Source organism: Aquarana catesbeiana, linkage group LG10, assembly GCF_042186555.1.
Source record: "Aquarana catesbeiana isolate 2022-GZ linkage group LG10, ASM4218655v1, whole genome shotgun sequence".
Taxonomy (NCBI): domain Eukaryota; kingdom Metazoa; phylum Chordata; class Amphibia; order Anura; family Ranidae; genus Aquarana; species Aquarana catesbeiana.
Window position 1 is genome coordinate 90,431,343 of NC_133333.1, and position 26,695 is coordinate 90,458,037.

At 42.4% G+C, this 26,695-nt stretch overlaps 1 protein-coding gene across 1 annotated transcript in view; it reads left to right on the forward strand.

The window, feature by feature from the left end:
- Nucleotides 1-26,695, forward strand: part of ZPR1 (ZPR1 zinc finger) — a 37,592-nt gene that overhangs the window by 5,206 nt on the left and 5,691 nt on the right. Inside the window, exons 4-12 of the mRNA XM_073602393.1 lie at nucleotides 7,541-7,611; nucleotides 13,666-13,752; nucleotides 15,792-15,914; nucleotides 17,197-17,262; nucleotides 17,875-17,941; nucleotides 20,412-20,482; nucleotides 21,116-21,205; nucleotides 22,542-22,652; nucleotides 22,747-22,836. Coding sequence (XP_073458494.1) covers nucleotides 7,541-7,611; nucleotides 13,666-13,752; nucleotides 15,792-15,914; nucleotides 17,197-17,262; nucleotides 17,875-17,941; nucleotides 20,412-20,482; nucleotides 21,116-21,205; nucleotides 22,542-22,652; nucleotides 22,747-22,836 — 776 coding nt within the window. The remainder of the gene's footprint in view (nucleotides 1-7,540; nucleotides 7,612-13,665; nucleotides 13,753-15,791; nucleotides 15,915-17,196; nucleotides 17,263-17,874; nucleotides 17,942-20,411; nucleotides 20,483-21,115; nucleotides 21,206-22,541; nucleotides 22,653-22,746; nucleotides 22,837-26,695) is intronic.

Below are 26,695 nucleotides of genomic sequence, written 5' to 3' on the forward strand. Positions count from 1 at the left end.
CCATATATAACTCTGAGTTAGGACCTCCTCTTGTATAGACATTGCTGAAGGTAGCAGAAATGAATGTGTGCTCTACACACACACTGATTCTTCTTGGACAGCACAAGACATTATGAAGCACACATGCTTTTCATAAGCTTATTACAGCTTTATAACTATTTCATATTTTTACCCAAACTGAATTATTATACTTTTTTCATTGTATTTATGATGCCAACTCTGACAATAAACTCACTTTGTTTTCGAGTCAGTCTATTAGTACTATTCATCCAGAAATGCCCTTGAGATACAAGAATATTAGATATTTAATATTCTTCAAGGTATTTATATTGTCTGCTTGTAAATTTTTTGTTTATGGTATTAGGTTGAATATTGTGACATCCATAAATTGTCTTCATATAGTTACATAGTAGGTGAGGTTGAAAAAAGACACCAATCCATCAAGTCCAACCTATGTGTGTGATTATGTGTCAGTATTACATTGTATATCCCTGTATGTTGCAGTCGTTCAGGTGCTTATCTAGTAGTTTCTTGACACTATGGATGCTCCCCGCTGAGACCACCGCCTGTGGAGGGGAATTCCACATCCTTGCTGCTCTTACAGTAAAGAACCCTCTACGTAGTTTTAAAGGTTAAACCTCTTTCATTTTAATGAGTGGCCACGTGTCTTGTTAAATTCCCTTCCGCGAAAAAGTTTTATCCCTATTGTGGGGTCACCAGTACAGTATTTATAAATTGAAATCATATCCCCTCTCAAGCGTCTCTTCTCCAGAGAATAAGTTCAGCGCTTGCAACCTTTCCTCATAACTAATATCCTCCAGACCCTTTATTAGCTTAGTTGCCCTTCTTTGTACTCGCTCCATTTCCAGTACATCCTTCCTGAGGACTGGTGCCCAGAACTGGACAGCATACTCTAGGTGCGGCCGGACCAGAGTCTTGCCAATGCATGCCAATATTCTGTTTGCTTTGTTAGCGGCAGCTTGGCATTGCATGCCATTGCTGAGCCTGTCATCTACTAGGACCCCCAGGTCCTTTTACATCCTAGCTTCCCATTCTCTCACCCCCCCCCCCCCCCCCCCATTCATATTTTTGCCACCCAAATGCGTTCTTTTTTTTAATTTTTTTTTTTTATTTGCATTAAACAAAATAAATAGAATTGGTCCCAGCACAGAACCCTGGGGGACCCCACTACCCACCTCTGACCATTCCGGGTACTCCCCATTTATTACCACCCTCTGAACTCGCCCTTGTAGCCAGTTTTCAATCCATGCACTCACCCTAATGTCCATGCCAACGGACCTTATTTTGTACAGTAAACGTTTATGGGGAACTGTTAAATGCTTTTGCAAAATCCAGATACACCACGTCTACGGGCCTTTCTTTATCTAGATGGCAACTCGCCACCTCATAGAAGGTTAATAGATTTGTTTGATAAAACGAATAAATGCAGCGCTAGCAACTAAAATATAAATCCATAATGACAAACCTCAATACGTGTCTGTGCATGAACAAAGTATAAAAAAAGTGAAATTAACAAATTATATAAATAACAAAATGGCAATGCAACAATACCATGTGCTTTGAACTAGGTGATAAAAAAAGAGTCAAAATCCTAAAAACAAATATGTGAATCTCCCTTTAGGAGACCCCACTCACCAAAAATGGCAGACCCTCAATTTTACAGTCTGGGATGGTAAACAGTCACCTGAAATATTGTAGTTCCATGAATGAATCAATGGATGCATGAAGGATATCGCATTCCACCGGAAAAGAAAGAAGGAAGTTCTCTCTGAAAGCCTGTTTTTGCCTACATCTTGTAAGTAGCGCTTCAGTGTGCGCCATCTAGTTACCCAGCGGTACTTCACTATATCACCCTTTCTTTCTTTTCCGGTGGAATGCGATATTCTTCATGCCTTCAAGCATCCATTGATTCATTCATGGAACTGCAATATTTCAGGTGACTTTGTTTACCATCCCAGACTGTAAAGTTGAGGGGTCTGCCATTTTTGGCGAGTGGGGTCTCCGAAAGGGGGATTCACATATTTGTTTTTAGGATTTTAACTTTTTTTTAATCACCCATTTCACAGCACATGGTATTGTTGCATTGAGATATATATATATATATATATTCGCTGCGTTTTAGCACTTTTTTTTTTTTTTTTTTGTGCAGCAGCTCCAGTGGCTTTTACCTTTTTTGTTATCAATTTACTTCAGCGCCAGTTTTTGAAATATAAATAGATTTGTTCGGCAAGAATGATTCTTCATGAATCCATGCTGATTACTGCTAATGATACCGTTCCCGTTACTTAAAGCGTGTGTATATAGTCCCTTATCCCCTCCAAGAGCTTGCATACTATTGATGTTGGGCTAACTGGTCTGTAATTCCCAGGGATGTATTTTGGCTCTTTTTTTACATATTGGTGCTACATTGGCTTTTCTCCAATCAGCTGGTACCATTCCAGTTAGTAGTCTGTCAGTAAAAATTAGGAACAATGGTCTGGCAATTACTTGACTAAGTTCCCTAAGTATCCTCGGGTGCAAGCCCTCCAGTCTTTAAAAATTTTTTTTTTTTTTTTTTTTTTGGCTCTATTCCCACTATGTCTTTCGTGTTCTATCTTGGCTGCCCTAATTGCACCCTTACATTTCTTGTTGCATTCTTTATAAAGTCTGAATGCTGATGATCCCTCAACCCTGTATTTTTTTGAAGGCCTTCTTCTTTGCTTTTTATATGCATTTTTACATTGGAGTTAAGCCATCCAGGACTTTTGTTCGCTCTTTTAAATTTATTACCCAATGGGATGCATTGGCTAATGCCCTTATTTAATATGCTCGTAAAGCAAACCCATCTCCCCTCAGTGTTCTTTGTTCCTAAGATTTTATCCCAATTCATGCCTTCTAACAAGGTTTGTAGTTTAGGGAAGTTGGCTCTTTTGAAATTCAGTGTCTTTGTATTCCCCTTATGTTATCTGTTTGTGATTTATACTGAAGTCAGTTGACCTATGTTCGCTGTTTCCTAAAATGCCCCGTATTTCCACATCCGTGATCAGGTCTGTATTGATGGTAATCAGTAGATCCAGTAACGCTTTATTTCTAGTTGGTGCGTCTACCATCTGAACCATGACATTGTCCTGCAAGACATTTAGGAACTGGCGAGCCTTGGACAAATCGTGGTTTCCTCTGCCCAGTCTGGATAATTAAAATCCCCCATTATAACACTTCCCATCCTTGCTGCTAATCCAACTTCTGATAGGAGATCCATCTCCCCCCTCCTCCCTCAGGTTGGGGGGGCCTATAGCATACTCCCAGTAATATTTTTCCCCTTGGCTTCATCCTTTTGGAGCTCTACCCATAAGGATTCCACCCCTCCCTAGCTCCCTTAGTGATGTCATCTCTCACATTCACTTGTACATTATTCTTGAGATAGATATATAGACCTATTATAATATAAAAATGTGGTTGCCAGCCAATCATGAGAGCTGTTGAACCAGGTCTCTGAAATTCCCACAAAATCCAAATTCTCCTTGTACAACATCTCTAGTTCACCCATCTTGTCCGCCAGGCTCCTGGCATTGGTGAACATGGCACGTAGTTTAGACTGGTCGCATACTATCCTCTGAGATTGCAACTAGGACTTGCTACTATACTTGCCTTGGGTTTATGTGCTTTGGTCAACCTATCACTGATGCCCCTTATACTACCCTCTGGAATATGTTCTGTGCTATCGCTACCTCTGCCCCCCCCCCCCGTCTCCTAGTTTAAAAACCCCTCTAACTTTTTGGCTATCTTTACTCCCAGCTGATCTGCACCCTCCTCATAGGTGCAGTCCGTCCCTTCTATAGTACTGGTGATCGACTGAGAAGTCGGCAAACCCAAACCCCTCCTTACTACACCAGCTCTTCAGCCACTTGTTTACTTCCCTAATCTCCCTCTGCCTTTCTGGTGTGGCTCGCTGTACCGGTAGTATTCTTGAGAATGCTACCTTGGAGGTTCTTTTCCTCAATTTAGCTCCCAAGTCCCTAAAATTGCTCACTCCCTAGTCCTCTCTTGTCTCAACTACTGCAACTCCCCCTTATGAGATTTCCCCCCCCCCCCCTTTTCAGTCCATTGAGAATGCTTCTGCCATGCTCATCCACCCTACCAACCATTGAGTGTCTGCTGCTCCTCTCTCAATCCTTCCACTGGCTTTTACTTGCCCAACAAATTCAATGTAAAATGCTAACCGCTTACCAAACCGTTCAACTCTGCCCCCAACTACATCACTAACCTAGCCTCAAAATACCAACCTACTTTTTCGTGTCATTCCTCCAAAGATCTCCTGCTCTCTAGCTCCCTCGTCGCCTCCTCCTATGCTCAGCTCCAGAACTTTTCCTGAGCTTCTCCCACCCTATGGAATTCCCTACCTCCAATCTGGGGTGGTGTTTGTTGTGTGGGGTGTTTTTTTTTTTTTTTTTTTTTTTTTTTTTTTTTGTATCACTTGACCCTCCCTACTAGATTGTAAGCTCTAACCAGCAGGGCCCTCTGACTCCTCCATGTATTGAATTATTTTATAACTATGCTGTCTGCCCTCATGTTGTAAAACGCTGTGCAAACTGTTGGCGCTATAAAAAAATCCTGTAATTCTTTGACCTGTCATCTTCATAGCACCATTTTTCAAAATGGAGAACCTTGGTGCTTTTGTCCACCAATGTATAAATGTTGCTGTGCAATGACTGAATGCTCTTCTGACTTTGGAAAAATGCTGACAGAATTCTGTGTGCTAACTTCTATTGGAAAGTGCCTCTTCCCCTGGCAGTCATGCTGCTCCTCCTGGCTTCCTTTTTTAATTATTTATTTTGTCACTGACCTAGAACATTTATGCAGTGGGAAGCCAGACACAGAGGTAGTTGACCTTTTCAGAAGGAGATCAGCAAAGCAGCCCACTTACATGTCATCCTAAAGTGTGGGGGGGGGGGGTTTTTTTGTCTTACCAGGACCTGCTAAATTCTGGTTGCCATGGTGACTGTCGAAGTCTGACAGTTGAGGTGTCCTGACTTTACGCTCCAATACTCTGACATTTTTCCTTATCCAAGTTGCCCACCACACCTATCCTCTGCTTGCTGCTTCATATGACTTTCATCTTACATGGCACAGTGCAGGGGTAGCTGGTTCCCTCTACCCAACAATATTTGTGTGGCGAGTCGCTCTGATAGAAGTGATTCAAGTTGGGGGGAATCTTAACTTCTCATTTATGGCTATGCCTGAGAAACCCTATACTGCCAACCAATGGCTCCAATGAGGATTGAGAGTTGTATATATGGTTTATAAAAGTATATGTGTGGATATCTCTCTCATATTTGTAAATGTATGTTCATATGTTGGGAGGGTTGGAGAGAACTGTAAATGTGGCTGCTCTGAAGAGGGTGTGGGATATCCAGTTTCCTTATAGCAGGTTAAACGGCACCATGCTTGTGCTGTTTAACCACTTCCAGCCCACGGACGTCATATGACGTCCTGGGCTTTGAGCAGGTATATCTGAATGATGCCTGTAGTTACATACATCATTCAGATATTAAAGAAAAAATCTTGCGAGCCACAATGATCCAATACCTTAATGGCAAACCAACTAAAATTAAATATAAATGCCCAGCTGCAAACGCAGATCATGTATTCATGGCTGTGCAGTAAACCTAAAATAAAAAAATTTGCGCTGCGCTTAGGTGTGTATCATTATGTCCATTCACCCTAGTGGTACCATATTAAAAAATACAATGTGCAAATGATGTAGATCTGAAATCAATTCTGCATATACAAATCAATATATCAAAGACGTGCAACAAAGTGCCATATACGATAAATCCAAAGTGCAATGTGCAAATGATGAAGAACTGAAATCAATTTTACATGAATAAATAAATGAGTGCAACAAACACTTATTAATCGATGATATTCAGTAAAATAAATAAAACCGTGCACTATAAATAATATATCATATACATATCACATGCAAAACTCCAATATGATCATATAAGTGACAGGTGATATTGAAAAAAAAATATATATATATACATATAACCATATAAGTGATAACGGTTGTCCTTATTTGTGAAAAATCCTCCAACATAATATCACAATGTGCTGTGAAAATTCCAAAAAGAGGACTTCGGTGCATAAAGTGTTTCACAGAAAAAAATCCAATTGCTGAATCAAAGTGCCCAGATCATGCTGTGATGTGCCCCGGTGACCCCCAAAGTGGTTGCGCTCACCTTAGAGCGTGTGACAGTGTTCAGCTGCGTCAATACATGCTATGGAGCCACCCCTGGGCTCAGTGATTGATAACAGATGATCTCCAAGCAGGCTCTCTATGGCTCCACAGACATCGTACCAAAAAAATAGAAGGACTGCAAATTAATCACAAATATCAAAGCCTGAAGCATGCAGCATCTTTTTAGTGGGCTACATCAAAGTTCTGAAAAAAGTGCTGTGATCTGATGAAACAACTAAATTGCGGCAACAATCGATTCTTTTCCCGCCGCAGGGTTTACTGTGGTAAAACCAACAGTCGTGGGCAGTGCATCACCAAGCCTCCATACCTCAATTCTGCAAGGCCACAACTTGGTCTTCAATCCATACATTTACCAGATTGTGACAAAGGTAAAGGTAGAAGATGGCACACGTGCACCTGTCTGGCTGTGGTGATAGAATGTGGTGATAGAATCTGGTAAATGTATGGATTGAAGACCAAGTTGTGGCTTTGCAGAATTGAGGTATGGAGGCTTGGTGATGCACTGCCCACGACTGTTGGTTTTACCACAGTAAACCCTGCGGCGGAAAAGGAATCGATTGTTGCCACAATTTAGTTGGTTGGTTGATCCTGCCTGTTCCTATGTCCCCCTTAATGTGCTGACCATGGTAATCATGGCTGCTGATCCATGATTACCATGGTCAGTTTATGTGCCTCTGTCATCCTTTCTCCTCTCCCCCCCCTCCCTGCCTGTCAAGCCAACAGGGAAAGAGATAGGAGTGCAGCAGGATGACAGAAGCACATAAACTGACTATGGTAATCGTGGTTCGGCAGCCATGATTACCATAGTCCACACACTAAGGGGTGCCTTCAAGCCTTGCCCTCTGCCAGCCCCTCTTTTCTACAAAGCCATCCTACACCGTGTGTGTGTTTTGGTTTTTTGTTTGTTTCTGGCTGGCCACGTGACCGCTTCCCTGGTTGTTCTACTCCCCCGATCGAAGGGCTACAGGGGGAGAGGCTGAGTGGAGAGCACAGCGGTCATGTGACCTCCTGGCTGACAGACTGGCTCCTCCCGCTGTAGCCCTTAGAGCAGCCGGATGTCATGTGTCCGGCCAGAAACTATCTGGGGGAAAAAAAGGTATTTACAGGGACAATTTTGGGGGAAAAAAAACTTGTACACAGTGTAGGATTGCTTAATAGAACAGAGGGAGGGGCTGGCAGTAATATTTAACTTTGCAACCACTTTATTTCTTAGATCTAGTGCCTACATTTTTTGGAAGCTATATTTAATTTTTTTTTTTTTTTTTTTTTTTTTTTCAGCCCTTACAACGATTGAAGGACTTTTGGAAAGAACTATTGCGGGTTTACAGCAGGAGCAGCCTCTCCGCAGGGTAAGTCTGTGATATTTCTGACCATGCTTGTGAATAAGGTGCTCTGAAATAAGACCACCATTCTGCCACATCCAAATGATGGGTCACACCAGCAGCTTAACCACTTGACCTCCGCCCACTAGGAAATGCCAATTTCACCAAATTTAAAAGGACGCTTCTCCCCACAGCTCAGGGAGAGCTCGACTGTCTGTCTCTGGGGCAGGTCCTAGGCGGCGGCAGCATGTCCGGTGCTACAGGCCGCCTTTTTTTTTTTTTTTTTTTTTTTTTTTTTCAGAGTAGAGGGCCGGCCGGAAGTGAGTTATGCAGGCGCAGTGTAATTTCAGGCCTGAGGAAGAAGCATGCATGCTTCGAACGCGCGCACCCTCCCGCTGAACTTTAATCCGGAAGTGACGACATTGCAGCAGGACGTTCCAGTGTTCATGGATCCTACGCCCCCCCCCCCCCCCCCCCCCGGATACTGAAGGCATTGGACTCCACCGCTGCGTTTGCTACTGAGGACGGCTTCTCGGTACACACCAGTCCCAGCCCTGCATCCTCTGGATAAGTGCGAATGACACCCATTATACATGCCTGTCTCTCTCATCTGTTTGTGAGTGTATTTGCTATTATTTATTTATTTTTACATTGAATCCATTAAATTTTTAATATACTACACTTAGAAGGCGCCACTTTCTTTCCTTCAGTTCTAGATAGGACAGCTGATAAAAATAAATCTTTGTCCTGTTAAAAAGAAAATGCAGCCAGTCAAGTGACCTTTTTCAACCTCAAACTCAGGAACAAGGCTATAAGCCCCAAGAGAAGGAATTGGTTGACACAAACGGGCAAAGGCAGAGGGCAATGCCTTTTCCATCCTCCTGCACAACCAATAAATCGCAATGACTCATCATTTGACAGTGGGAAGTCTTCAGAAATTCCTTCCTCGCTGGGCAAGTATGACAGAAAACCCATTAATTCTAGACCTGCTGGCCCAGGGATACAAAATGGAGCTTTCGGATCTTCCTCCAGAAAGACTTTGTAACAAACCTGCCAAGGGACACAACAAAGGCCCTATCCATGAAGAACCTGTTGGGGGATCTGATGCAACAGGGAGTTGTGATTCAGGTATCTCCAGAGGAACGTTATCAGGGTTTCTATTCCCATATTTTCCTCGTAAAGAAACCGTCAGGAAGCTTTCGTCTCATTCTCAACTTTAATGGTTTTAACAGGTCAGTCCGATAGAGAGTCTGAAGAGAGCGGAGAGGAGGGAACATCTTCCACACAGAGCTCCGGAGAAAGGACGAACCTGCCACCTCTCCTCAGCCTCTGAGGAACTTCAACTCCCAGCAATCTGTCCGCAATGAGGAACTACAACTCCCAGCAATCTATCACGCTATGTGCCCCATCTCTTTCCCTTTACCCATGATTTGGCTGATCTACAGCTGCATGTAAGCTGTGTCCATTCTGCTGAATCCACCGGAATGCCCACCCAGATGCTGCACACCATTTATTGAATTGGTGCTTTCTTGGTTACCTTCCAAGCTTGATTGGCTTGTCAGGTGTACACCTGTATAAGTCCCATCGTTCCAGTAAGAGACTGGTATTTCTGGTGGTGGACTTCTCATGTTACTCACTAATCACTTCATATTTTTATATTGATCATATGTCACTTTATAGCTCCCCCCCTTTTTTTTTTTTTTTTTTTTTGTCCCTGACATTTTCACCAGTTTGGTTTTGTGGCTATTGCATCTGTATTATTGTCGATAATTACCATTCTCAACATTTGTTTGCTCTGCACATTTTCTTTTTCTTTTCAGTCCGATACAGGAGACTCCGTATGAACTCCATCTTTATGGTCAAATCTCTTAATCAAGGGATGCTTCATGGCATCAATTGATTTAAGAGATGCTTACCTGCATGTGCCTATAGCCTCTCAGGCTGGCAATAAATAAGGGGAAGGAGGTGCTGCATCTACACTTCAAGGCCCTCCATTTTGGTCTTTCATCCGACCCACAAATGTTTACAAAAATAATGGTGGAAGCTCTTGCTCCTCTTTGTCTGCAGGGAATTGCCTTAATCCCTTATCTGGGCGACCTCCTTTGCCCCTTCCAGAGGAAAATTGCAGGTAGACCTGGCCAAGGCCCGCAGTCATTTGGAAGCCTTGGGCTGGATTGTGAACCTTCAAAAATCTAATTTTAATGCAGCTCCACAAGTTCAGTTTCTAGCAGGCATGTACTGGCCATCGGGACTACCGGAAGTTTCCTGGTGGGCCGATGGCTCAGTGGGCCGGTTTGAGTGACAGCCTGTCAAGGTAATGGCTGCGTGGCCTGAATTACTTTGAGTACTGCAGGGGTGGACTGACCTATCGGCACTGTGGGGCCTAATGACAGGCTCTCCAACACCAACACTGGAAGCGGCTGCAATAGGACCTCTCACAGCATGCTGGCCAGACCCTCCCGTCCACCCTGGGTGCTTGTACATCACAGCATCCAGGACAGACGAGAAGTGCGGAGGAGCCTGCAGAGAGCAGCGTGCCATGAGAGGTCTTATTGCAGGCATCGGGTGAGGCTGTGTAACTATTATTGCCATCACTGGGGAGAGCAGAGCAGAGGCAGCCAGTACAGATGTAGGGGACCCAGGCCCCATGATACTCTCCTTTTTCTCTCTTCCCTCGTTACGCGCCCCCCCCCCCCCCAAAACTGTGTGTGTGTGTGTGTTATACAGTTTTTGTGCGTATTTGCAAAATTAAAGTGGGCTGGTCTGAAAGAAGTCCAGGGCCAAATTTTTGTCCCAGTCCAGCCCTGGTTTCTAGGTTATCAAATAGATTCTGTAGCACAAAGGGGTTGTGTGGTGGGGTGTTTGTGTGTGGGGTTTTTTTTTTTTTATAAAAAAAAGTCATGAATGTAGTAGTCAGGCTACAAACAAACCAAGAGGTATCGATCAGAAAAGGTTCCCGGGGCTGACTTAACCTAATTTCGACAATGCCAGCCATTCAATGGGCGAGGCTCCATTTCAGGCCCCTCCCAGAGTTTTCTCTTTTAAAGGTTTGGGATCACAGCCTAGAAACCTTAGACACAAAAGTAAAGCTCCCCACCAGGGTCAAGAGGACCCTTTGGTGGGTATGTCAGTCAGTTTTGTCAAAGGGTTTACTATGGTCTTTCCCGACCAAAAAATCACAACAGATGCCAGCAGTTGGGGATGGGGGCCCACTGGGATCAAAGTATAGCACAGGGAATTTGGTCCCAATCCAAAGCAGGTCCTCAAACTGGAGGGAGTTAAAAGCAGTCGCCCTAGCATTGGCTGTCTTCTCCAAACCTCCAGGGGTCCCATGTGCAGATTCTATCAGACAATGCCACTACCGTGGCATACCTGAACAAACGGGGGCACAAGGAGCAAGGCTTTTCTATTGCTGTCAACAGAAATCCTGGAGTTTGCAGAGAAACCTTTTACACTCCCTGTCAGCAGTGCATCTCAAAGGTATGCTAAACGATAATACAAAAAAAGTGTCAGTAATTCTCATCACTTCGTTCTGGCTGAAAGCCTGGTTTTCCTCCATTCTACAAATGACAAACTGTTCTGGCAGCTTCCTCTCAGACAGGACTTACTATCTCTAGTATACCACCCAGGTATTGTCAGAGCCTCTACTATACACTTTACACTTTACTCTCCAGTAGAAAAACTAACTAACTAGAGATATTTATGCTAAAGTTTGGAGCGTTTATAACTTTTGGTGTGGCGTTCGTCAAACCGAACGGTAGAAGACGTTTTGAGATTTCTACAAAATGGCACGGACAAAGTTCTTGCAATTAGCACTCTTAAAGTGCAAGTGGTTGCCCTGGGAATATGCCTAGAAAGGCCAAATTCTTCAGTTTCTTTGGTTACAAGATTCTTTAGAGCACTTACTAGGTCCAGACCAGCTCCTACTAAATGGGACCTGTCCAGTAGTTTTGTAAGCCTTCACAAAAGATCCTTTTGAACCATTACAGACAATCTTGTTAGGAATATAACTCTCAAAACTGAATTCTTAGTTGCGGTTACGTCCGCAAGAAGAATCGGTGAATTACACACTCCTATCAGTAAAGGAACATATTTTTTGTTAATTTACCCAGACAGGATTGTACTTAAAACATATGAGCTGAGACACTGGCTCAGGAAGGGAAAAGCCTGCGTAGCTGTGATGAATCAGTTGTAGATCTAACCTTCACACGCTGTGCAATCCACTACTCAAGCACTACTATGGAGATGTAGAGCCCTCTGCTGGAAGGTCTAAGTATGACAAGCTAAAAAAGCTGTCTGTCTAAGCTACCACTGATTGCCAGGAGATGTAGAGTCCCAAATGATGATGAATAATAGGACGTGGTAACAGGTCCAAAAGCTATGTTTAATGTTGCCTTGATGCGTTTCTCGATCTTGCACTGTCACAGTCCTGGCTGACGTCATTGGCACTCGTGGGACGGAGCCCTGCTCCATCGATTTGCGGCTGGTGTGTTTTTACCCCTCTACACGCTGATCTCCATCTGCATGTGGGTGAGCAGGTCCCCGGGGATCACACCCTGACCCAGCAAGGACAGTTGGCTGTCTCGCCTTCCATTGTGCTCCTCTCTCCTGTCATGCAGGAGAACATCTCTGGTTGGAACTCAGCATAAGCTCCTGGTTTCTCGGACTTCAGGTGACTATGTAAGCGCTAATCCATTTGATTATTGTGAGTGAACAGGACTGTTTTTACTAGCTGCATTTTTGAATAAACTTTCTTATTATTCAACACCAGTTTTTCATCTGCTGCGGACTGTCTTTAACCCATTGAGCGCTGGATTTTTTTTTTTTTTTTTTGTGTGTGCTGTTTTATCCGTTTTCGATCAGTTATGGTGCTTTTTCAGCTGCGCTGGGTTTAAACCCCTTTCTATTGATTTTTTATTGCCCTACTTTTGATTGCTTTACAGGTGTCCACTATTTAGCGCTGGTGTCCTTTTCTTCTTCCTTTTTTTTTTTTTTTTTTTTTTTTTTTTTTTTTGGTTGAGTAATGATTTGATTTGGTATATTTTTGAATACACTTTTTGGTTAAGATCTATTGGCAGATAGCATGTCTAATTTTTGTTTTCTTTTTTAATGCACAGTAAAAAAAAAAAAAAAATTGTGGAGAATAATACATGGCTATGTGTTTTACTTCAAATGACAGTTTGGGAGTAGGCAGTTACATTTAAAAAAAAAAAAAAAAAAAAATACAATGTAAAATTGATAAGGGACACCAACATAGTTGTATTTTTTGATCTTAAAAACTACAGGATAATGGTGCTGTAGTAACTTACCCCAAAAAAAACAACATATTCTTCTTGATATCGCTAGGGGGAAAAAAAGCCTTTGAAAATGTGTTTGCAATAACTCCATCAGTATCACCAGCAAAGCGGCTTCAGAGATTTCATAATTTTGCCACATCACTAATGTTAATTCTCCATTACGAGTGCTAGTTTACAAAACCAATCACCTCTGGCTAGTCCTTGCTTGCGTGTTTGTACTTTTGTCTGACAGACTTGTGTACACACGCTCGGAAAATCTGACAATTGTCCGATGGAGCATACACACGATTGGATTTTCTGCCAACAGCCTGTCATCACACATTTCCCGTTTGGAAAATCCGATTGTGTGTGCGAGGCTTAACTTATTTTAATGTGTATGGACGTGGCTTCTCGGAAATTACAAGAAGTCTGCTAGAGACTCCTTGTACCTTGCTTTTATGCGGGTGCCTATGGCTTATTAGAAACAGGAACACTAAAGCAAGTAAGCGCTGTGCTGGGCAGTGACTAGAATGTTAAGCATACAAATACTGTTATCTGTTTAAGGTTTTTGATGCACCCTGTTGGGATTGGGCATTCTACTCTGCTATAGCAGAGCTGATGTAAGCTTTGGATCCATAACCCAAGGCTAAGGAGTGATCCCAACTGTAACAAATCTTGTCTAATTTATAGACTTAATGACTTGTTCTAACCTTTTTGTTTTGTGTTCCCCTTCAGTCAAGCAGTCTGTCATCATCAGTACATAAGCAACATGCATCTGGGTAATATCTCTTCTGTTACACCATAGGCTGAAAATGCTGAAATCGCAGACAAGATTGAGGAGTTCATTGCAAAACTTGAGAGTCTAAAGGCTGGGGAAACGCCTTTCACATTTGTGAGTAGACAAGTCTAGGATTGCTCAGCATGTAAACAAAGTAATTGCTGTTCTATTTGAAAAAAAATATAATTCACTGAGAACTTGGCTAAAGCAAGCCATTGCGCAATTTCTTTCCTGCAACCACGGCGGGGGGGGCACGGAAGCCACCCCTGCTGGGAGAACACTGTAATTACTGCTAGCATCTGTAGCTGCTGGCAAGCACTTGCTAAAAATCCGACATGCTTGTTGCACCCAAGTCGATCCAATCAGCCTGCCCATGGATTGAATTCTCACTGGTCCCTGCTGAACCAGCCAAGGTTTGATCCATCTTTGGCCAGTTTAGTGTTACTAAACCCAGAACCTGCATGCACTATATTTGGTCTCCCACATTACACAGAACATAGAAATGCAATTTTTTTAGTAAACAAACTCCCCCCCCCAACCCCCCCCCCCCCCCCCAAATCAGCTGTATAAAGCAGTCATGTGACTTCTATCAGTTGTTAAAGCATTTAGGAAGAGTTTCCATTTCTCGTACAATTGTCCTATCAGGGTTCAGGACCCCTGACCCTGTGTCTGGACAGTGCTTATTGGGCATGTACCCTCCCAAGAAAAGGGGAAAAAAAAAACCTCTCTAACAATGCACGCCAAACTGAGCATGTGCAGCCTGACTCTATAGGCTCTGTGAAAATCAGGTTCTTTTTTAGAGTTAGTGTAAAGAACCTCAGAGGACAGGATTGAACACCCTTTTTACGCAATGCAGAGAATTAAACCCTTAGGTTCCACACTAAGGGTTATAACTGGCATGCTTTACTGCATATACAGACCTGATTTTATTGTTGTGGGATTAGTAACCCTTTAATCATTCACCTGGGGTGGCATCTTTATTGCTAATGTAGTGTTCCATATATCAATATGCCCCTATCCACAGACCACTTTACCCGCCACAACACAATTGTGGGGAAGAGACCCTTGTCCCTTCAACGCTGCAATATGCTGCTTTGTCAAAGCAGGTGTTTGGAAGCTGGAAGTGGGTTATAGGGAGGGGATGAGGATGACAGGAGGTGGGTTGTTAGTAAGGTGGCAGTGGGGTGCCAGGTGTGATGAACCTCCTAGTTGATTGCTGCATGTGTAGTATAGAACACTGCAGTAGCATTTACAGGAGTGTTATCTCGCTTATGGGAATCCCTGCCTCTTGAAATCAATTATAGCCTGTCATGCTCTTATGGGAGGTGGGTCATCCATCATTCAAGATGTGACATCCCACCCACTGTGTTCTAAAGGCAGAAGGGGTGTGTTTTTTGTAAACAAAAAACTTTGTGTGTGTGTGCGCAGCAGCCCCACTAATACTTGCCTGAGCTTCCTCTAGCAATATTCCTGAGTACCTTGGTTGACCAGAACTCTCCCTCCTGATTGGCTGAGACACACCGTTGGGGCCCGCTGCTGTCATTCAAAGTCAGTTGGCTAGTCGGGAGAGAGGGGGCGGGGCCGAACCACGGCTCGGTGTCTGAATTGACACATGAAGCCTCGGCTCAGATGCCCCCATAGCAAGCGCTTGCTGTGGGGGCACTTGACAGCAGGGAGATGCCAAGAGAGCCTGGGAAGGACCAGAGAAAAGGAAGATAAGGGCTGCGCTGAGCAAAACCATTACACAGAGCAGGTAAGTATGACATGTTTGTAAAGTCGTTTATTATTTTTAAAGGGGAAGAAGAAGAAAAACTCTTTAAAGCTGCAGGGCAATTACTGTTCTCACCTGCACTGCACTAGACTAACATCCAGGGGTTGTAGGATACATAGTTTCTTCACAAGAAATGTTCTCGCACTACGGACAGAGGTCATGACATTAACTTGTGCTGTGCCATGCCTCGTCTCATGTTTGAAAACAAACTGCTGACAGTATGTGAAGACTTGTAGGCTACTCTACTATAGGCTGTGCATACAGAGCTATAAATGACACCTTGAAATGTATATGATCAATACTCATTGTATGCAGGCTGGATTATTTATAATGCCTTTTACAAAATTCAATACATACCGTTTTTTTTTTTTTTTTTTGTTAGATTTTAGATGACCCCTCTGGGAACAGTTTTGTTGAGAATCCTTTTGCTCCTCACAAAGATGAGGCCCTCACAGTAACACGTTACAGGAGAAGCAAAGAACAGGACTCCTTACTGGGAATTGAGGTGAGCTAATTGATACTACGCTACGTAAAGTGTGTACTTGGACAAACATTTCTGAACACGTTCTTATAAAACGGGCATAGTAGGATGGCTAGGGTATGTTTGGGGGGGGGGGGGGGTTTGGTGTTTGTGTGTTTGTGTGTGTGTGGCCCTGCTGTGGGCAAGTGGCGGGGTTTAGCACCAACGGTAGACTCTTGTAAAAACAATCAGTGGCTAATTAGCAGCCAGAGGGGTCCCACTTTCGTGGGTTGTCCTGTCCTACTGGGTCACCTGATCAACCAGCCAGCTGATCATAGAGACGGACACAGACCGGAACCATTCTGTCCGTCTCTATGATATAAGAAGGGATGAGCATACATCACTTCCAGTTTCTCTGGTGCCCTTTCTAAAAACGGAAAGCATTTGATCGCATTGATCTTGGTGTGATCCAACGCTAAGTGCAGAGGAGGAATCTGGAGTTGTCTAAACCCCAGATCTCTCCATATAGAGTAGAAGTCACTGCCTATTGCTATCACAAGGGATATCTACATTTCTCGTGAAGGCAAAAAGTGTTACATTTAAAAAAAAATTCATATATTAAATGCGTTTTTTTTTTTTTTTTTTTTTTTTTTTTTCACTCTACCTCGTTGGTCCTGCGTGCATGCAAACAGCAATCATCCTGCACATGTAAGGTATTGCTGTGAATGTCAGATCATAAGCAGTAATTCTAGCACCAGACCACCTGAGTAAATCTAAAGTGGTAACCTGTAAAGGCTTTTAAAGCACTGTCTATGGATAGTAAAATGTACGTCTGTTGCCATTGCAAGGGCATGCACTATTTGTAAAGTGTGACATGTCTGGTATCTATTTGCTCAACCTAACATCCCCTTTTTTTTTATATATTTTACCAAAAAGTGAGTTATGTATTATGGTTTTTGAATTTAAAAAAGTGTATTTTGCCAAAAAAAAATTGCATTTAAACCACTGTGCAAATACCATGTGACAAAAAAATTGCAACACCTGCCAATTTAAACGTTTTAAGTAGCCATAAAGCCCTTTTTATTTTTAAAAGTCCCAGACATTCCTGAAAGCACCTCTGCCTAATAAATCCTGGGATTATTTTTATTTTTTTTTTCCTGAAGAATGCACGGCGCTTGTTTACACACCTGTATGCATGGGTACATTACAGTGAATGGGCTGTATTTTAATTCAGTAAAAAAAAAAAAAAAAAAGCTGCACTGACCCAGAACAAGTATGCAACTTAGAAGTATTGACTGACTGTATTTTGATGCACATTTTTTTTCAGAGCACGATTGACCTGCAGACTTCTGAAGAGAAAAGTGAAGATGATGCTGAAGACCTCCGTAATGAGGTAAGGTAGTGTACTGTTTGGGATAGGTTAGATCTGGCTGAACAGTTTCCCATTGGTTACTGCTAAAAAGACACATTGGAAAATTTAGTTTCTTGTGAAGAGCAGTGGAAGGGGTTAGGATGCACATTAGTGGGGGTCCATGAATGTAGAACAAGGTGTGGAAAGGACTGTTTGGCCTTGTGTGTCTCTCCTCCTCTCTCCTTCTCTCCTCCTCCTCTCCTCCTCCTCTCCTCCTCCTCTCCTCCTCTCCTTCTCTCCTCCCTCCCTCTTCCTTTACCCCCTGGTTAAAGTATGGGCTCCTTCTGTGCTTGGGGAGGGCCTGTACCAGCAGGGGGTGCATGATCTTGAATTTACATAGTGACTAAACCAAATGCATATTACAAAATATTTTCCTATTTTGACACTTGTGGAGAGAAGAGGTTTGGGTGAATAAATACTGAAGGGTTAAAAACCTCCTTTACTTTTTATCCAAAATAGTTTTGTTTTTTTTTTTTTTTGTTTTTTTTTTCCCCTTTTTCTTTCTACAGTTCTACTTGACTATTGTGGCACCTTTCTCCATTTATAGCCTGACTATAACACCAGATGTTACAGATATCTTTTGCTTTGTTACAGGTGCTTCAGTTCCAAACCAATTGCCCGGAATGTAATGCTCCTGCAGCCACCAACATGAAGTTAGTGCGTATCCTTTCAAGCAGTGTGTTTTGGGTTTTGTGTTTTGTTTTTTTTATGCTCTGGCCTTGCTGCAAGAGCCCACCAAAAGTTTTGACCAGTTCATCATATTTTATTTACTGATCCGTTGGGTGTGATATTTGTCTTTTCCAGCTGGATGAAGCAACTGTTTGAGAAGCAGTAATGGTTGACTTCCGAGTATGATCATTTTATATAATGCTTTTGTTTTAAGAGTAGTATGGGTTTAGTAAAAAAATAACCTTTATGCTCCCCTAGGTGGATGCAGCATCAGTCCCCTGCTGGCTCTAGGACTGAGAACTAAGCGATCAAACATGGCTTCAGCTTGCAGAGGGCTGGTGCCTCTTTCACCCGCTCTCTGCTCTGCCCGTCCAGCGCTCACTGGGGCACTGGGCTGTGGAGGGGGGGCGGGAGCAGCTGGCTCAGGTGCTCAGCAGCTTGCTGAGAGCCTGAACCAGCTGCTGGTTCAGGCATCTGGCTGGATCTTGATCATATGGTCAGGATCTCTTCAGAACCTGGACCAGCTCTGTGACGTTAGGGTAGCAGATTTTAGCCCATTATCTGCTGAAACCAGGTAACAGTATTGCAGAATGAACTGCACTCCTGTCTTCCATAGAAGTACAGCCAAAAAAGCTTTGGCTGTACTTCTATTTTAACTACTTCCGGACCGCACATATACTGCGGCAGGGCGGGCCAGCTGCGCTACACAACGTACCTGTACGTTCGCTTCTGGCGTGTGCACGCCGCCGGCGACCCGCTGTGATTGGCTCCCGCTGTGTCCAATCGGCAGGTCCAATGGCCGCCGACCATTTGCCAGAGAGGCAGACTGCCATTCTGTCAGATGGAGAGAGATCATTGTCGGCATTCCCAGGAGCACACTTAACCCTTTGCCACTGATGTTAACCCCTTCCTTGTCGGTGTCATTTTATTTTTTTTAGCACTGATCACAATTAGTGTCACTGGTCCCCAAAAAGTTTCACTTGGTGTCTGGTTTTGTCAGCCACAATGTCGCAGTCCCACTAAATCGCTGATCACCGCCATTACTAGTAAAGTATTAGTAAAAATGTCATAAAAATATCCCACAGTTTGTAGACATGATAACTTTTTGCACAAACCAATCAATATATGCTTATTGAGTTTGGTGTTTTTTGTTTGAAAAAAAAAAAAAGTAGCAGAATACATATTGGCTTAAATTGATAAATTTTTGAGGGGGGGTGTTTTTTTTGATGGCACAAGAAATTAAAACCACGGAGCTGATCAAACATCACCAAAAAGCTCTATTTGTGGGGGGAAAAAAACATATTTTGTTTGGGTACAACATTGCATGGCCACGCAATTGTCAGTTAAAGCAACGCAGTGCCGTATTGCAAAAAAATGGCCTGGTTGTGAAGGGGGTAAAAACTTCCGAGGCTGAAGTGGTTAAAAGACAAATATTTGATCTTTGCCTCAGGCTGCCTAGACAGTAGAGCTGCTAAGGCCTCATGTACACTGCTGCTGGTAAACGTATGTTCAGAGGCAGTTGGATGCTTTTCTCAGCTGCCCCTGAACTCATCCAATGTTCTTATGTGTACATGTACACAGGTTCCTTTAATGTTGTTTTTAGGCAGTTGCGTTTTTTTATAGGCTTTTCTTTAATGGCAAAAAATGAGTTCATATACCGAAGTTTCCAACATTTCAGATGCCAAACGTGGTAACTCACATTTAGCCGCATTTCGTTTACAGGCGTTTTTCATTTTTTGGCTATTTTTGAGAGAGAGAGTTTTTTTTTTTTTTCAAAAAAATTGCGTTTGAAAGACTGCTGCGCAAATAGTGTGACATAATATTGCAACAAGCACCATTTTATTCCCTAGGGTCTCTGGTGGGTGTGTTTTTGTGTGTGTGTTCTGAGTAATTTTCTAGCAATAAATATTGATTTTTAACTTGTAAGCAGCAAGTGCCAGAAAGGTTTAGTCTGGTTAAACTTCCCTCATCTAAACACAGAAGTTCATTCCTTTTGATCTAAGAACAAATGTTACTTTGTTTAGTTATCCGTGGTGATGTGATTATTATACTGGATTATTTATTTTCCCAGCTGTGAGCACTCTCTGCACTTGTTAAATAGAATCGGGAAATGCTGTTTTCAAGATCTGGAAGGGAAAAAGATTTGCAATTTCGAATCTTAAGGATTAATCATGCAGCTCTACTAGACAAGTACAATAGGGCCATTAACATGGGAGGAACTAAACCTGGAAAAAAGTGAGGCAGTTTCCATGGTAACGAAACAGAAGCATTATTTCTTATTCCCAAAGATGAAATATCCTCAATGTTGACTGTGGGCAACTGCTGCTAATTTGTGTCCTGTTTTTGCACAAAAGCTAGCTGGTAGTAATGGGGGGAGCGGCATTTCACTTAAGATGTTGTGATGGAAAATGAAAAGATGGCATTGTGTATATCCAATTTTATCCTCCTTGACTGAATGCTAGAAATCCCTCATTTCAAGGATGTTATTATCATGGCCACAAACTGTGAGGCTTGTGGCCATCGAACAAATGAGGTAAGCTTTTTAAATTCAAATCTATAGATCTGGTCATTTTAGGACAGAGTGAATTTAGATCACTGCTAGCAGCCATCCAACTTTGTTCTGTAACCTATGATTGCATAGCTTTTGTTAATTTGCAACAGTTGTATGACTGTAGTGATGTAATTATTATATTGTCATTTATTGATTATACTTGTATTGAAACACACACATGCGCGCGCACACACACGCTTTGCACTCTAGAAGCTGTCAGAATAAAAAAATCTGTTGCATGTGGGGCTACTGGTGTGATGGCAAAGTTATGTGAAGGAAACCAAAAATTGAGTAATGTGTTTTGTTTACAATGACATGTATTTGGATCTATTACTGAATATTTGAGATTGATAAACCGTTGCATTAATATTGTGAGACATAAAAAAAATTGGGAACGTGCCACCATTTTATTCTGCATGTTCTCTGGTATGCTTTTTGGGGGTTTTAAGTTAATCCTAAGACCTACAATTTTTAATGTGTGCAAAAACTGCTCTAGAAACAAAAGGGGTTAAAGAACTACACCAGTGAAAACCTGACAAATAATTTTAAATCTTTTGGGGAGAAGGCTTTAGTAATTATTTTGATGCTCCTTCTTTTTTTTTTTTTTTTTTTCAGGTAAAATCAGGGGGTGCTATTGAACCTCTTGGCACAAGAATTACACTTCATATCACTGATCCATCTGACCTTACCAGGGATGTCTTAAAGGTATGTATGATCATATTGGTAAAGTAGCCTAAGAGCTGGTTCACACCATGCCACGCTGTGCATTTCTTTGCAATACAGACAGCATCCAAAACTCATTCCATTTGCGATCGCAGCAAGTGTCAATAGAAAGTGAACACCCCAAACGCAGGTTGCAAATGCAGTGCATTTGCCCGCACCAGATTGCATTGTACTTTTGTATCATATGATTAGTGCATTTTAAAAAGTAGTGCCTGCACTTTTTGGTGTGGTGCAATTTTAGCACATTGTGTTCCTGTGCGATTCATGCGTGGGCATGGTATGAACCGGCCTTAAGTGTGCTTCACAAAACTTTTGAACATAATGATAAATGTGGTGTCCCACCCCACCCTACCCTTTCGATTTATATTTCCCAGTTAATACTACTTTTCTGGGTATGTCAAAATATTTTTGGTAGGTACTTTAAGCAGGGGGCAGGGCACAAAACTGTAGTGATTCAGCAGAGGAAAGGGGAAGTAGTCAAGCAGCATTGAAAAACATTATTTGAAAGAATGAATCACAAAAGTTCTTTCCAGTGCACCTTCACACAAGACGATGTATGCAGGTTGGGCTCACCCTGAGAAGGTATTTTCACCAGTGAAATGCTTACCTGTACAACACCTCCGGTCCCTGATGTACTTGCCTTCATCCGTGATAAGCTGTCAGCACCCACGCAGCAGGAGTGATCTAGTGATTTGCAGTCCCCGCTCTTCAACCTCTTCCTTCTGCAGCGTTTCGGCGACAGGTCTGAGCCATTCCTATTGGTCAGTTCTGGCACAGAGCATTGCTGTGATCTGTCCCGGAGGCGCTGCAGAAAGAGTGTAAAGAGATTTCAAATCTCCGGACAGCTGCATGGCCACTGACAGCTCATTACCCACAGAAGTATAGTGGTTAGGGGGGTGTACGGATGTGATCTAGGGGGTTGGTCTAGGTCTGAGCCAGTATTTTTGGTATGAGTTTTTTTTTTAAGTTTTGGTGTTGGTTGTTTTTAGGTAGAATAAAAAACACAATGTACACTATTGTTTCTGAGCCCTACTATGTGTATAAACAAACTTACACACGTGGTATCACTTAATTTGTTTGTTGGGAGCAGGTGTGTGTGTGTGTGTGTGTGTGTGTGTGTGTGTGTGTGTGTTTTGTTTGGGGTTTTTTTTTTTTTTTTTTTTTTTTTTTTTTTTTTTTTTTGAGATGCAGAGTTGTGTTCGGGTATTAACAGTTGTTTTACCCTCAGTCACCAAGTGGTTAACGGTAGTTGCAGTTATGTTTTAACATCTATATAATTAAAGCGCTTGAAAATAATGTACTGTATTTATCTCAACAGTCTGAAACCTGCAGTGTTAGTATCCCAGAGCTAGAATTTGAAATAGGAATGGGAGCGTTGGGAGGAAAATTCACAACTCTGGAGGGACTCTTGAAAGACATCCGAGATTTGGTACAAATTCATCACTCTTCATTACTTATACTCAGATCTATGATCCATGAAATCAGGGTTGCATTATATTTGTGAATGGTTTTTTTGTCTGCAGGTGGTTTGCAAGAATCCTTTCACCCTCGGTGACAGCTGTACATCGGATAGAATGGAAAAGTTGCAGGAATTTGGCAAGAAAATTGATCGGGTACTTTTTTGTTTTACACTGTCCCCTTTTTTTTTTTTTTTTTTTTTTTTTTTTTTTTTTTATTTCTGTCACAAGGAATGTAAACATACCTTGTGGAAAGTATTTAAACCGCCAAGATGAACGTTTTTGAATACTCTGGATTTTTTAAAACTGGCGCCGTTGGCTGCCGAGTAAACCGGCTCTAAAAAAAACAGTACCAGGGTGATGCAGCTACAGACATCACCCTGGTACAACCACTTGAGCAAAATGATGTACAGGTAGATGATTGGGTAAACTCCCTCCCTTTTTGTTTTCCGATCCTATTGCCTTTTTATGAACATGCGGCAGGTCCCCCACTGTGCAGAGGGCGTGCGCTGCTATGGCTCTTAAAGGAGCTGCCATACATATACGGTGATTCGCGCAGGAGAGCCAACCTGCCGCCGAATATGTATGGGAGTTGGTCGGGAAGTGGTTAAAGAATACCACTGACCTACCTTGTTTAACAAACTGGAAAAATGTGCATGTGCCACATTTGTAGGTACCCTGCATGGGTCCTGACCCCCTTCTCTCGAAGTGGCTGGACACCAATAAATCTGATTGCGCCCAAATGTGGTGTAGTTCAGTGTTGGGTCATTCCTAAGGAGATGCCAGTTGGTATTCAATGTATGCGGGTTGTTGAATTTCATGAAGGGGAGTATATTCTACCGCTCAGGGTGAAATGTTTCTTACTTCTTCAGTTCCTGAAGATTATCAAGGGCATTCCTTTAGGCTCTCCTCAATGATTTTCAATAACCTTTCTATAAAATGTTCTCTCAAGCTTTTAGCTTGTTTCAAAAAGTCTATGTTATCACTAGAAATCTGTTTAATTCTAAGAAATTGACCCTTTGGTATGGAATTAATCAAATGTGGTGGATGGGCGCTTTTGAAATGAAGTAGGGAATTGCCTGCCGTGCTTTTGCGAAAAAGATAAAAAAGTCTGTAGAGATCTACACACCTGGTCCTTTCCGGATTCGAAGATCCAGAAAAGGTAAAGTGTATCCATGTGCCAGTTTAGGGTGAATCATTAAACTCATTTTTGTTCAGAGCTTTGACAAATAAAACCAGAGATTTAAGCAGTGCTTTCCAGGAAATTGGTGTGTCGTCTATATACCTGCTCCATAGAAGTGCAAGGCGCAAGTATGGAGACATACACTCAGACGCGAACATCTCCCATTCCTGCGGAGGGGCGATATCATTTTGGTCCATTTCTTCTTTTGCCATCTGTTGAGTGGTGACCTGATTCCATCCTCTTCCGCCCCCTACAATGCGTTCCGGCAGGGGGACATACTTGCTATAACCAGCAATGATGCAACTTCTTGTTACATCAGGTCCCAGTCTCTCATTGGCTCACCGGGATGGAATGGGGAGTGTGCATTATAGGAGTTTGGTAAGCCAATGACCACCATCACCACCACTTATACTTTGTACATCTTTGCATATACTTGTTTCCTGTTTAAGGATACATTTGAATTCTTCCTGCTCCCTCTTTTGTTTGGGATATATGAATAAATCTAATCTAATAATTCTAATTCTTTAGTTCTGGTAAGAATTGAATATTTACCCCGCTACTATGTTTAATACTTTGGCCCCTCCTCTCCTAAGGGTAGATATTCCATAACACCCTATTCCCACACACAACTTGGACTGTATCTCTGACTGTTCCTGTAAAAGACTGGGCTATATTTGAATTGTATTCCCATTTGGTGTAAAGTTTGGTAAAACGCAGCCACTCAGAGGTTAGTCTCAGGTGAATTACCACCACTTCCACCTAAAGCCCTTTTTTATAAGGTACTCGTGGATTTCTCCCACCCTTTTACCATGAGGCTTCATTAAAGGAAGGTTTACACCCAGCTACTACGATCCCCTTCTGGACACTCTTGCCCTACTCCATGAGCACTCCACAGTAGAGTGGTGCGATTCTGAGATTCTAAGACTCACAATTTTTTTTTTTTTTTTTTTTTTGCTTAGAATAAACATCACGATTCTCACGGCGTTTATAGTTCTCTACCACCCCAGACAATGATGTGAATACTGCCTTTTTTTTTTTTTTTTTTTTTTTTTTTTTTTTTTTTTTTACAGCAGAGTGAGCAGAGAGCTCTCTACACTTGCTACACGAATGAATCCGGAAGTTCTGCATAGAGAGATTGTGAGGGGGGGGTTAATTCGAGATCACGATTTTGTAACGATTAATCGTGCAGCTCTACTCCACAGGGGAATATCTGCAGCTATGGTGTAAAGATGCCACAGCAAAACCACAGGCAAACATTAGCTGAGCTGAAGGCCCTCCCAACACTCAGCCTCAGAGTGATGATGCGCTCCTTGTACTGGAGCAGGAATTTATTCTAACACCGGCCTCTGATTCTAGTTCACTGCCTAAGTCAGATCCTGATATTCCTGCCCTTGACGAGGCAGAAACAGAAGGGGATGAAGAGGACATAGTATTGGAGTAAGCTGTGGAAGATTTCTCTTCCCCAGACTGCTATATATGGTATTTATCTGTGTATAACGCGCACCCCAATTTTAAGAGGGAAGTTTGAGGGGAAAAATATTTTTTTTATAGCCCCCCTCCACTCCCAGGAGACCCCCAGTCTCCTGGGACAGCACTGCCAGCATACTCTACCGTTAAAGAACACTGCCAGCCACTTTTACACTGCTCCTCCTGTGTCACTCATTGTAAAACTAAGCCTCCATATACCTCATTAGCTCCTTTTTTTTTTTTTTTTTTTTTTTTTTTTTTTTTTCGTTTTTGTTCTCCTCTGACTTTACATGGTCATGTGACCGCTGTCCTCCTCCAATCTAAAGCTACGCGAGGAGGAGGAGAGCAGCCAGAAAAAAACTGAGCTATTGAGATATTTAGAAGCTTTGTCTTAGGAATATTCTCCTGTGATCAGTCAAACTCCAGATGTATTGAAACGCAGACAATTTATTTCAGATTTATCGACAAACGGGTGGGCTCTTACATCAAGCGGTTAAATTGCAGAGTCACAGGATGTAACTTCCTTTATACATGTTCATAAACTAATACTTCTATTGGCTAAGACCCGGTGGTTTTATTGAGTGACAATGACTTTATTACCAATCGCAGCAGGTCTTTACAAACGATACTAAATAAGAGGATGACACTAAGCTGTTGCTAATTTCGATACTTTGAGCAAGTTTCTGCACACCTAGTTAAGCATATATGAGTCACCAGGGTGGGTTGTTCCTCCCAGCGCCATTTTGTTCAACAGTCTATCACATTCGTATAAGATTTTTCCTTACACTTTGTTTTACAATGACACTGATACAGGAGAAGCGGTGTATGTCAAGTGTGGGTTTTTTTTTTTCTCAACTTTAGACTATGCAGTCAGCTTACGCCCCCCCCCCCCCCCCCCCCCCCAAAATCCAGGGCGGTCCGCCCTATCCATGCCCCCGTTGGTAAAACATAGTATCGGCGTATAACACGCAGGCACTGTTTATCCTCTGTTTTTAGGGGAAGATAAATAAAGTAATTTAAGAGGGAGCTTCACGTAACAAGCTTGCTAATGTGGAAACTCCGTTTCCATCTGCAAAAGCCTGGGATTTGGGTACATAAAGACCTGCAAAATCCTTAAAGACATTCCCTGTTAATGAACACCTAGAATGTGCAGTCTCATGTGGATTGCTCCTGAAAGACTTTTTACTCAGCCCAAAATCTTTACTGAACTTTGTCCAGGGGAAAGAGTTGACAAAAATGTCTATTCATAGGGTTGATCCTGTTGTCTCAGTCTTAACATCTCACTGTACCGATTATTGAAGACCTTGCTTCTTTCAAAGATTCTGTAGATAGTTTGAGATTATGCTCTTTAGTCTTACAGGCTAA